The sequence below is a fragment of the Mixophyes fleayi genome, chromosome 3 (assembly GCF_038048845.1).
Source record: "Mixophyes fleayi isolate aMixFle1 chromosome 3, aMixFle1.hap1, whole genome shotgun sequence".
NCBI classification, from domain to species: domain Eukaryota; kingdom Metazoa; phylum Chordata; class Amphibia; order Anura; family Limnodynastidae; genus Mixophyes; species Mixophyes fleayi.
This window is the reverse complement of record NC_134404.1, coordinates 91372038-91385068: the sequence shown is the minus strand read 5'-3', so window position 1 is coordinate 91385068 and position 13031 is coordinate 91372038. Positions and strand designations below refer to the sequence as shown.

General features: G+C 41.0%; 1 protein-coding gene across 1 annotated transcript; it reads right to left on the bottom strand.

Annotated features, from left to right (window-relative positions):
- Nucleotides 1–1404: 1404 nt before the first annotated feature.
- LOC142142709 (TSC22 domain family protein 1-like) lies at nt 1405–12103 on the bottom strand. The gene is made up of 3 exons (XM_075200552.1): nt 11925–12103; nt 8423–8474; nt 1405–2936 (listed from the first exon to the last, which is right to left on the bottom strand). Exons 1-3 carry the CDS (start codon nt 11981–11983, stop codon nt 2637–2639), a joined length of 411 nt encoding a protein of 136 aa, XP_075056653.1. The 5' UTR covers nt 11984–12103; the 3' UTR covers nt 1405–2636.
- Between the last annotated feature and the right edge of the window lie 928 nt (nt 12104–13031).

Here is a 13031-nt window from a genome sequence, read left to right as displayed (position 1 = left end):
TCTAGAGTTTTCACTCACGCTCGGCTTTCCATATATCATGCCACCTATCTTTTTTTTTCCAAACAGGGCCCAAAAATTCCAGGATCCAGACAAGCAGCAACTGAGCTTAAGACACAAGTAGTAGCAACAAGTAGGGAAAGCAACAAGAACAGGTAGGAGATAGCAGGTCAGCCTGCCAACTGTCTCGATTCTTGTGGGGCAGTCCCAATTTTGGTTGACTGTCCTGCTCAGTCGGGACTTTGCCCCAACTGCAGGGTGTCCGGATCTGCCTGCAGCCTTCTGCATTGCATTGGCAGCTCCTGCCTTCTGGACCTTGGACTTATTACATTATGTATTATCTGCAGTACCTCTATTTACCAGAGGTGCTGCTATTGTGCCTTTCCTTTCATCACTAGGGGTTAACCTGTTGCACCAATTATTTCTTGCACCTGGGTGTTCCCTGCTTATACCTGCCTCTCTCTTTCCTGTGCTGGCCATTGTTGGCCTCTCTCTTTCTTGTGCTGGTCATTGTTGTTTCTTTACCTTCCTTATGGGTTGTTTTCCCTGCTGCTTCTGTGCTCTCGGACTCCACATCCTGCTGCTACACAACTGCTCCGGATATCTCTCTACCTTCCATTCTACCTACGTCTGCAGTATTTCCTGTGCAGTTTCAGTTATATTGGGTTCGTACCATTTGTCTGTATTTTCTGAGCAATAAACACCTTTATGCTTTTTCACATCCCATGCTCCATTGTTGTGATTTACTTTGAAGCATGACACAGGGACACACAGGAGCTATATCCCTCTTCATACTGCTCAGCTCTGGAAAGGGTAAGCTGCTTGCACCGAACAGTAGTGCATGCATTACTGTCTGTGTATTTGAAGGTGAAAGGAACGTGATGGAGAGCAGCCTAGCACTGTCTAAAATGATATCCACGCCCCTTCCAATCTGATGGCGTAGTGCAGAAAGCCTGCTCAAGAGATCATGTCTTTGCCCTTGCCTGTACAGTCAGGCCCGGCGCTCCCATTAGGCAAGGTTAGGCACTTGCCTAGGGCGCCGGGCTCTGGAGGGCGCCTGGAGGGCACAGAACTGGAAATTAATTTTAAAACTGTGCGGCGACCGCTGACCATACCTGTCACGGCCGCCACACAGCATGCAGATGCACGGGGGAGGGGGGAGAGGCTACTGCTCACCACCGCCGCCTCTCTGCTCCGTCTCCTCCCCTCCACTCACTAGGGTCAGTGAGTGGAGGGGAGGAGACGGAGCAGAGAGGCGGCGGTGGTGAGACAAGGTAAGAAAAGACGGGGTGAGGAGGGCGCCGATTTTTGCGGGGGAGGGGGGAGAGGGCACCGATTTTTGCGGGGGGGGAGAGGGCGCCGATTTTGCCTAGGGCGCCATGGACCCTAGCACCGGCCCTGTGTACAGGTGCATTATGTTCCCATACTTACACTCTTTACCAAAGTTACATTCAAACTTAATCGATTTAAAATAAATAACCAAAGTAAAATTGTTGTTAGTGTTACAAACAAATGCTCAGTTATTGCAGAAACATTTTATCTACTGAATGGCATCCTGCCTCTCTACTAATTATGATATATTTTCTATATAAGGAAAATTAAATAAAGAGTATCTGTGATTATATTCATATATATTAAGAAAATAGCAGCCATGTAATAAATAAAACACAAAAATTAAATAAAACTAATAAGAGGCAAAATGTTACTTCTATTTAAATTATGGTTGCTCTCACTATGAATACAATAAGTGGCAGAACTACCGTTGTGGCGGAGGATGCCAGGTCTACACGGTCTGTCAAAGTGCAGAGTGGGAGCAGGAGGGTTTAGTGGAACACTGGATCGCTGGACACCATAGTAGCAGTGTTCTGCCCCTGAATATGGTGATTTATTTTGGTTGCAAAAAACTGACAGGACATTGCTGAGAGTATATTCTAAAGGGGCCACCCCCGGGAGCCACCAAAGTTCCATAAGACCCATTCCTAAATATTAGAGATTAACTATTTATGGAGGCAGCATTTTACGTTACAGAAAACTCAGTTGAAACAAATATGCTATAGTTTCACCCATAGACCTAATTTTATCAGGTATAATGTATTCAATATGTAAATAGGGTAGCGAACATTGTGTTGTGGCACATAGACACTGTGGACATGTGCATAGAGTATACACAAATGTGTCTTAAAAACATATTATGGGAACAAATGGACTTGATCCAATGACCTTATCTTATGAACTTGCAGCTTTGTTGGACACAGTACTATTTATATTTATCATTAAATTGCTCTTGTAACAATACTGGGAAACAAATTTGTCATTTAGACATACATCTTTAAAGTTTTCTAGAACATAAACTGCTGCTTTTTATTTATTCCAGTCTAAGAAGGTCTAGTGACCTGCACACATTAATTACCAGTATTTAAGGAGCATGTGTGTGTAAATACTATTATATATAGTGTACATACACATACAGATTCACAATCCAGTTCTGTTAAAATCTGATACACAATGCAATAAGTATCACCTCTCTCTGTGAGTGATCAGGGAGTAAATTGTCTAATACTGAAAAGGCCAAACACACAAATAATCCATGGCTACATGCTGTCTATTTTTCCTTTGTTTCACACAAGGACAGATTGCTTTCAGGTTGCAGAACGAGGCGAGAAAGCAGTACACTTTGCGCCAGATCTAGTCGGTTGCTGTGGGGGGTGTGCAGTCTGCGTAGCGGTGAGAGGAGCTGTAGTCACTGGAGGCTGCTGTTCACAGGCGCCAGGAGCCCCCTGTACTGAGAGCTGGGACAACTGATCGCTGTTGGAAAGGGATTTTAACAGTGCATTCTCACGTTCAAGTGTAGAGTTTTTCTTTATTAATTGCTTTATTTGTTCCTTAAGGACTTTCACCTCTTCTTGTACTGCGTACATCAGATGGCTCTTCACCAGGTCCTAGCAGAAAGGAGATATATTATCAGTCTCACAATGGGCAATCAAAATCTAATGGCTCTTTACTTTATTAAATCTGTGTTGAAAATAATATGGTACAATAGTCATTTATAATGCCCAAAGAATGTTTTGTATGGCAGCGACAAACAAGTATTACTTTGCATAATAACTTCAGCACTTGTGGTGCTAGGCCTTGTGTTCTGTGGCCGGTATTTGATTTCTGGTCCAGCAAGTATTCAGCTTTACACCATAATAAATACATAAATGTAGATACAGAGACTTAATGACCTCTGTGCACAGTTAATTGTGCAAATGTTCTACTGGACATGAAAAGGATGTAAAATTGCAGACTATTTTACACTTAAAATAGGAATATAAGAGTAAAATTATACCTCCCAACATTGTTCCCATTCTAATTCAGGGCCTACATACAGAAAGAGTAATGCCATGATTGGGGCATGGGCACACTATGAGGGAGCATGTCACATCCACTGGAGGAGTTTCTAGACGTTCTGAAACACTAAGCCACTCCCATACTTCCTCCCCTCCCCTCCCCTCCCCTAAAAAGACTTTTGAATAGCCGTGTATATTAGTGGCACGTAAGTGTGCCAAGTTGAGCTTTGATATAACTCCCAACTCCCTGGCAGTTTGGACAAGGGTGCTGACTGGCAGGACAGTGGGATGGTTCCTTCAAATTGGGGCTGTCCCACCTAAATTGGGACAGTTGGGAGGTATGAATTATGGACACATTATAATTAATATATTACCATTTTACCAGTATTTCAATTCCTGCATGTGATCTTATTTCTATTATTAGAATTTTCTTTTCTTTAATCAATTCGGTTTCATGTGTTAACAGATTATCAAGTTTCCAAGTGAGTGGCCTGTCAGTATATATGTATATTTAGGCCATAGTTGACAGTTATGGTCTGGGGGCAGTTTTGACCCAGCAATACTATCTAGCCTACTATTTACAGTTTGTGAGATCCCAGCCCAATGACATCTAGTCAGCATGTTTGTTAGAGTTGAGACTTGCGGCCTTCTCCCTCATTTAAGCTGACAGTTCACATTTTTCCCCCTGATGAAACACTTGAACCAATTTGTACAGCACTGGGGAGCTGACATCGCCTGTGTCGGGTCCCTCACAATTACAGCTGAGCCTGGACTTGCCGATGAGTACCTGCCTCACCTGCTGCCTCTCCCCAGTCTCTTGTGTCCTCCCTCTTACCCAGAGAGCAATTGCTGTGTCTGCCATGGACTCCCCATAAACACCTGATCCCATTCTGTCGTTGCCCTGGACAAGTTCCTAATTATCAAGAACTGACTATTGGCTGCTGCTCTCTCCCTGGGCTTGTATCGGGGCCTGCAGCCTTCTCGCACAATAAAGCCAGTGAAGCCTCCCTCTGGGCATAATACTGACCCAACACTCCCTTGGCAAACCAAAATACAGGTCTACATCGATACAGACATTTTGTAGCTCCTTCATAGCTGCTGCTTCATAGGAGTATCCTGCCCATGTGACCCTCTGTGAAGCCTGGCTGGTGGTTCCTGCCCCAGGAAAGCAGGAATGCACCCTTGACTTGATGCCTACCCTACCATAGCACCTGGCAACACCTGTCACTCACTGTGCCTGCCTAGTTAGAGTCTTGCTTCAACCTACCATATTTGGGGACAGGTCAGCGATTGCCTCACTGGTCCACATCCCCCTCCACTAGGCCACCCAAGTACCTCTGCCTGCATTCTGGTCTGCCTGCCAGCATAGCACCAATGATAAAGGCTCTGCACATCTACTTGTTTGATGCTAGGCCCAGCTCATGTACCCCAAGCTGGATACACTTCTAAAAGAACCTGCTAGTGTTTGAGACTAGATGCAATTCGTAACTCTTGACCATAATCCCAAAATTTAGGGAGAGGCCCTGACCTACCTATATGCCTCACCTCCAAAATGACCTCTGAAGGAGCTGCAGGTCTACATATCTTTATTCATCAAATCCATGTAAAATTCATGGCCATCTTATGCTCTGCTGCTATGTACTCCCACACCATCATGGACCTTACGTTTAATGCCTTTATACACTGCTGCACCACTATATACTTCTGCTTCGCTGAGTTCCTTGTCTCTCTCTACTGCCCCATTACCTGGGCCATACTGCAAATTGTACTTTCCCACTTCATCATACTCTCTCTCCACTACCACTCTAGAATGTAAGCTCTCATGTGCAGGATCCTCTACCTAATGTTTCGTGTCTGTCCACTATACATCTACCCCGTAGGTCTCTGGACGTGTATAATGCTGATTTTTTTTTAAATGTATGACATGCAATTTGTTCTGTTAATTGCATCCATACATTTTCTATTCTGCTCAATTATAGCCATATCCTGTTGTGATTCATGTATGCCCTAAACGTCAGCCGCCACGGCATATGTGGTGCCATACAAATAAACAAGGATGATGATAATGACTGAAGCAATAATTATATTCTTCTTGTCCAATCGTTATCCAGTATGATTTGCAATGTTCCGGGGCCGATAACTGCTCTATATAGCTTGTATTTCACTTTCCTTTTTCATGCCTCTCCTTTGCTAAATAGGACATGATGTAATTGTTATATTGGCAAAAGAGCAATTCTGTCAGACTACAGATAAGTATGATGGGACTGCCATGATATGAATAATGAGCTTAAAATAAAACTTAATCTGAGAACATAAAAAAGCAGAAGCTCATTGACAGACACAACTTGTAAAGAGGATCTATGACTGAATATACTGCTTTCCCACCAATTGCAGAATTGCTGGCATAAAAATAATGGCTGTCCAATTGCTTCTAAATTACCAACAATGTGCTTATTATAATTTATCTTGTCAGCTGGAGAAGAACATAACTTGTCTAGTTTTTTCTTCTCACATGTTCAATGAAGTGCCTGTAGCTTGCACGGTTGTGGAAATAAGAAAGTAGAGGGGTTATTCCTTACCTGGGCCCTCTAGAAAATGTATTGTTAAAACATACATTTTATTATCCATATTAAAATGAGCTTTCTGTTGGTCAACAATGAGTGTTATAAACAACGAAAATATTTTAATATAGAAAAATTATATGTAGACAAAGAAGTATGCTCAGACTTCTAACCTGCTAAAACTAAAGGCCATTACTCTCTTCTAATTCTCCTGGTTCTCTCTGCTGTATTCTACACGGTTGACCTCTCTCTTTTGAAACGCTACAATCCCTAGATCTTCAAGACACTGTCCTATCCTGGTTCTCATCCTACCTATCTAATCGCTCTTTCAGTGTTAATAATATTCCCACCCAATAACAGACGCTTCCTGTCTGACATTTCTATTTTTGTTGACAACTTGACCTTAAACCCCACCTCTCAAGCTCGCTGCCCAGGTGCGATTCTTGACTCAGAACTATCCTTTGTTCCCCACATCGACTCTAAATCGTGTTACGTACATCTAAAAAACATTTCCAGAATACGCACATATCGTACATAAAACACTGCATAACCTTAATTCATGCACTCATCTTCTTCCTCATTGACTATTGCAATTTCCTCCTTACTGGTCTTCCCCTAAACAGACTCAAACCCCTACGATCTATTTTGCGAGCGGCAGTCAGATTGATTTTCCTTGCAAATCCTTATTCCTCTGCTGAATCACTCTGTCAGTCTCTACACTGGTTGCTTGTTTTTTACCGAATCCAATATAAAATACTTTTACTAACCTACAAGGCCATCAACAAAGCTGCACCAACATACATCTCCTCTCTTGTCTCAAAATATATCCCAACTTGACAGCTCCGTTCTGCACAAGATCTGCGTCTCTCATCCACTCTTATTCCATCCTCCCATTCCCCTTTACAGGACTTCTTTCGAGCTGCACGCACTCTATGGAATTCCCTCCCTTGCACAATAATACTGTCTTCTGGTTTACAAACCTTCAAGCGTTCTCTGAAAACTCACCTCTTCAGGCAAGCTTATAATATTCCTCACCATCTTCGTAATCTCACTAGATTAATCTGTTACCACCCGTTACACAAGACAACAACCCTCTGACAAACATTGCTGTGTGACTGGATTATATAGCATACTAATCCCTTTTGTTTCTTTATTCTTTTTTGTTTTTTTACCTTTGCAATCTGGCTGGACCGAAGTGCAATATGTAGACTTAACCTCATGTATGAAACTCCCATTGCCCCACAGATTGTAAGCTTGTGAACATGGCCTTCTCACCTCTTTGTCTGTTTTACCCAGTTTGTTTATTACTGTGTTTGTCCCCAATCGTAAAGCGCTACATAATTTGCTGGCGCTCTATAAATAAATGTTGATGATGATGAAGTAGTGAATTTAAAACTAGGTTGGGTCCTGACTCCCATAAATCTTTGTGACATTTTTATGGTTAATATACCAAACTATTTGTTATATATTTAGCCTGCTGATTATGTATATACTTTCAACAAAACAGATAATTCTACTTCTCCTATATATGTGTTTAGCACTTTACTTGATGATAATATACTAGTATGAACAGAATTATCTACTGATAGAATCAGTACCAGATTAGACTTGATAAAGTGATTACAGGTTGAGTAGACGGAGTGACAATTTACGTTAGTTGTGGTAGTATGAATCATGTTTAATAAGGAAGACATAGCCAACAAAGACATTTATTTGATATATGTTACTACTTGAAGCTGTAACAGTTGGAAGGCAGAAATCACTGATTGGTAATAAAAGCTATTAAAGAAATGTGTCAAACCTAAATAGTAAATCTAAATCTGAAGTACTAATTTAGAAAAAGGTTTGTTAATATAACAATTATTGAGTAAATATTCAGGTTTGAAGGATCCTCCTACAAATACACGGTGTAACCTAGAGGCATTCCAATTTGCAGGCTGTAAAAGGGGTGTGTTTTAACCAAAAGTGGGTGAATTTATTTATGTATGTATTTTAAAATGCATATTTGTGGGTAGAGTTTCAGCACAACGGGTGCAGGGCTTATTCTGTCCCGATTAACTACATGCCAGGAATATCACTGAGGGACAATTAATAGTTGTTCCTAGTCTGCAATATGGATGTGTCCACAGTGTGTAGATGAGGAATACAGTAGTATTTCTGACACTATACACAACCTCAATTTACCTGAAGGTAAACTACTGTTATTCATAACCAGCCCTGTGATTCATTACTATGTTCTTCAATAGACTCATAATAATCATTGAGGAGAGAACAACACACTTGCACGTTGAGCATAGTAGTCCACTAAAAGTGTTCTCCGCCTAATGGTGTTACACAGTGCATCCTGTCTGCCTCATGCACATGACACAAGTCACTCCCAGTGGCTGTGTTCTCCATACAGCTATACAGCTTGCGTTGTGCAGCAGTTTGAGCTACAAATTCATATTCAGTGAGATCATATTCACATGAAAGACAAATTGTTCCAGAAAAACAAGATAAACTAATTTTAGAAACCTATTTCATATCTCTACTCACCATTGCCTGCTCTATTTTGTTGTCGATGGCTACGACCTTTGCACCCGATGAACTGCGGAAGGGAAAAAAGATCAATACAATTTGCACAGCAGTTGTAAAACCAACCAATAGTTCTTACTGATATAGCAAAGAAGCTGTAATATAAGGATTTGGGGCCTGATTCATTGAGGATCTTAACTTCAGAAACTTCCTATTTCAGTCTCCTGGACAAAACCATGTTACAATGCAAGGGGTGCAAACTAGTATTCTGTTTTGCACATAAGGTAAATACTGGCTGTTTTTTCATGTAGCACATAAATACTTGATAGCTTATTTGTACACTGAAATTTAAAGTTGATATTTGTGTGCTACATGAAAAACAGTCAGTATTTAACTTATGTGCAAAACAGAAGGGAGAATAATTAGTGTTTACACTAGAGCACTAAATATATATTTATTCTCAGGCCAGGTAAAGCCAGAACCATCACTTTAAAATATTTTTCTTTCTTAAAATAATGTAGCCTTAACATTGGCTGTTACATCAAAGATACCCATCAAACAACACTCATTGTCAGCTGTGGTTTCTTAAGCTAGGTACACACTACAGAATTTTCCACCAACTTTTTATGCCGAGCGATTTTACATGCAATCAGTGTACCGATCGCTCGGTCCATGGACTGCATACACACTAGCCTTGTTTAGGATGATAAGGGGAAGAGCGAACGTCCCTTTAGCGACTTTTTTACAGCCATGTTGTCGTGAGCAATGACTGTAATTTCGTACTCACTGTTGTGGATCGGTCGGAAGTTTATACACACTACACAACGGAAACGAGATTGGAACGAAAATATTAAACGGTACGATCCAGCAAATGAGGCGACAATAGTCCATTTGGGCAGACTTTCGACTGTCGTGTCACTACACACACTGACCCGACCTTTGAACGAGCGGTCGTATGTCGGCTGATTGAGCCAATTATTGGACGAAAACCGTGTAGTGTGTACCCAGCTTTAGGTGGGTCCAGGATCAAAAATAGTCCGGGCCCATAATTCCTATGGCTGTCATTGCTGCTAATACATAATGATGTTCATCACAGGGTTCAGCAAGAAACCCAATGACTGCAGGATGTATGTAGGGGCTTAGCATGCTGCACTGAACTAGCCCTTAGCAAAAACCACATGGATCGTTTACAAGACGAGATCAAATACTGAAAATAGTGTGTGTATGTGTGTGTGTGTATATATATATATATATATATATATATATATATATATATATATATATATCAGGCATTCAGGCACAGCATAATTAAGATAAGCAGACATTTTTCAAGACACTTTGTACTTTTTAAAGTTGACTTTCTTATAGATAAGGTTTGTAGCAAAGAAAGAATTGACAGGATTTCCACTGTGTGCATGACACTGCAATGTACATCACTAGGACGGTGTCACTTAGTGTGTTGAAATGTAACAGGAAACATCATGTGAAATGTTTATACAGCCTGGTTACTTATTAATATTGCTTTCATACTACCGCCCAGGCAATATCCCGGGTATATGCATTCGGGATATTGCCGGGGGGGGTGGGGGGGGGTAGACCCTGTTCATACTAACCACGGGTCTGCCCAGCGTCTCCATGGCAACATCACAAGAGGAGGTCTGATTGGCTCCTCTTGTGATGTTTTATTTTTTTTTGTTTTTTCAGTTTAACATTGTGACTGGTGAAACCCGGGTCACACCATTCATAGTGCAGGCTTCCTGGGGCAGACCCAGAAATTACCCCACCAAAAGACCCGGGTCTAATTCCCAGGTTTGATGACTCGGGAATTAGATCTGGGACCATTCATAAAGCACCTCGACCTGGGTCGTCTGGGCTTGGCCCGGCAAAAACCTGTGTTTTTTGGTGCAGTACGAATGGGGTATGATAATGCTATCCCAGACTTGCCAACTCTCCCGAAATATCCGGGAGACTCCCGCATTTTGCGAGAGTCTCCCGGGCTCCCGGGCGAGTGTGGCAATCCCCCGCATCTGGATAATTCTGCCCACTTCCTAGTGAAGTGGGCAGAATTAAGTCCCAAACGCCGCGATTCCCGGTGAATCGCGGCGTTTGGCCCCGCCCCCCGCTGTCAAATGACGCATTTTGCGTCATCACGTCATGGGGGCAGGTCCAAAATGACGCCACTTGGAGCCCCGCCCCCCCGTTACGCCCACCTCCTCTGCAGGCTCCCGGATTTCACCAACAGAAAGTTGGTAAGTATGTGCTATCCAGAGTAAAACAGTTCTTATAAAAGGCACCACCACATGGGATTGCCAGCCTTTGGTCTTAGCTCAACATGTTGGAAAGGCTGGGACTGTATTTAACCACAATGGTAAATGATATACAAGGAATCCCCGTAAACACAACTTGCAGCACAGTACATGTTATAAAAAGATTGTGAGCTGTATTTGGTGGTCAGTAAGAAACTTACTGAGCAGTGAGAAAGGCATCACATTATGTACATTGTGCTTTACTATGTATACTGGTAATTATAATTTATTGGAGTATTGCAGTATGAGGTTTATGTTCATGTAACCGCATGAGTGTCAAATTAACAATATCCTCAATGACACATATAGAAACACACAGCTATCCTGTTCACATTTGTGTGTATGACCTGCTAAATTAATGCTCAAGTTGAACAATATAGTGGTTTGTAATAATAATATTTTTTTTCAAACATGTCGATAAAGCAGTTTCATAACTACTACTTATATTCATGCATCTGCTTTTTGTAGGACTGTGAGGATCAGCAAATGTTTATTAGTCAGCAAATCAAATTGAATATTTGGTTCTAAAAGAATATACTGATGTCTCTGTAATACGCCATGTGGATACATTTAGTATAACCCTATCACTAGCTAAGTCTATACTTTCAGGCATCATTTCCATAGTCTATAACTTCAGAAATGATCTCTAAAGTGCTTAAATCTCAATGTAATTCAACAGTAAGGGGCAAATTCAATTCGGCAGTAGGAGATGTGACGTGTCTCCGGAAAAGTCTGCAGAGTTTATACAGAAATCTCTGCTCATTTTCCCTTGTGTCCCGTAGAGATGAGAGGGAAAGTGAGTTCAGATTTCTGTACCGTATTAGCCTCCAAGGTGCGCAGCCGGACATGGAGACCATGTCCAGCGACACCTCGCAGGTAATTGAATTTCCCCCTAAGACAAATACATGCCACACATACACACATTATTGGTGCCACACAATCATTTATGTCAATATCAATTAGTTGATTTCAAATATTTAAGTTGCTAAACTGATAACTGTTTTCACTAATTAATAATTCCCCACAGGTAACATACACACATATAGATGCAGAGAGGGAAACATATACAATTAATATATTCCACTGCCTTTATTTCCAGCTGTAACAAAACATTATCTATTCCACAAGTTTTCAAAACTGTCTGGTGGTAAAAGAGACTGAATGTGGAAAATGAAACTTAAAGGAAGCAAAAAAAAAAAAAGATTTAAAAAACTCACCAGTATGTTGTTCTCGCACAGGAAAAAGAAGAACCCATATAAGAGCGTCTACATGCCATTTCTGCTTCCACATTGAATGAACTTTAAATTCTTATGAGAAAAAACTCCAGAGAGATGCAATGCAATGCTTGCCAACCTTCTCTTCCTCACGTAGTAAGATGAATGGACTTGTGCAAGAGTGTCAGACAAGGATGTGTCACCCAGACTCCAGAGCAAAGCTTTAAATCTTTATCAACAATGGGTGTATTACCTGCCATTCCAACTGATAAATGATCCATGTAAATGGGGGAGGTGACAACAGGCTTTGTGAACCATCCAGAAGCAGTTTAGTTTTCCTCAAGAGGTCTAGTCATCCTAATTTGATTAAGCTAAACTGATAAAGAGTCACATACCAAACACATGTTTCGCTAATTAAAATGCAACACAACCATTTTAGATAAAATAAACTTCACATATTAAGACATGAGTTATGTTCATTATGTAATCTGCTCTTGCAAAACATCGGATTTCTAAAGACCTCCTTTCCCAATCTCAGATATCAGCAATACAATTTGCAGCATGTTCAAATAGTTATGTAGGATTTATAGATAAAAAATAATAATTAAAAAAGCTAATTTTCATAAATAAATATATAGAGTAAAGTGTAGTGGAGCATTTCACTGACTCTATTACAATCAGAAACATAATAATACATCACTACCTAGCCACTGGCCAAAATACTGTCAAATTGGGTCAAAAATCTAAAATCGCAAAGCATGTCAGTTTTCCTAGTACAGAGTTACTTTCCATGGTCCTTCGCACAAATGACCAATTCACCCAGTCTACAAGTCTGCACTTTGACGCCAAGATATGCACTCTCACATGACAATATTTAGCTCAGACTACATAAACATAAGTGTTACAATAATAGCCTCAGCCCCCTGAGTTCACTGATCACCTATTGCTGCCCCACCCCCACGCCCTGTGTATGGCCCTGGTTATGTTCTGCAGAGTTTGATACTGTACTTTAATCACTCTTATATATTTTATGAAAATTCTGTCCCATATGCTATGTAATGAAAGGCAACTCATCTTAATTTGGTAAATTTATTGCAACAATTTATTTTA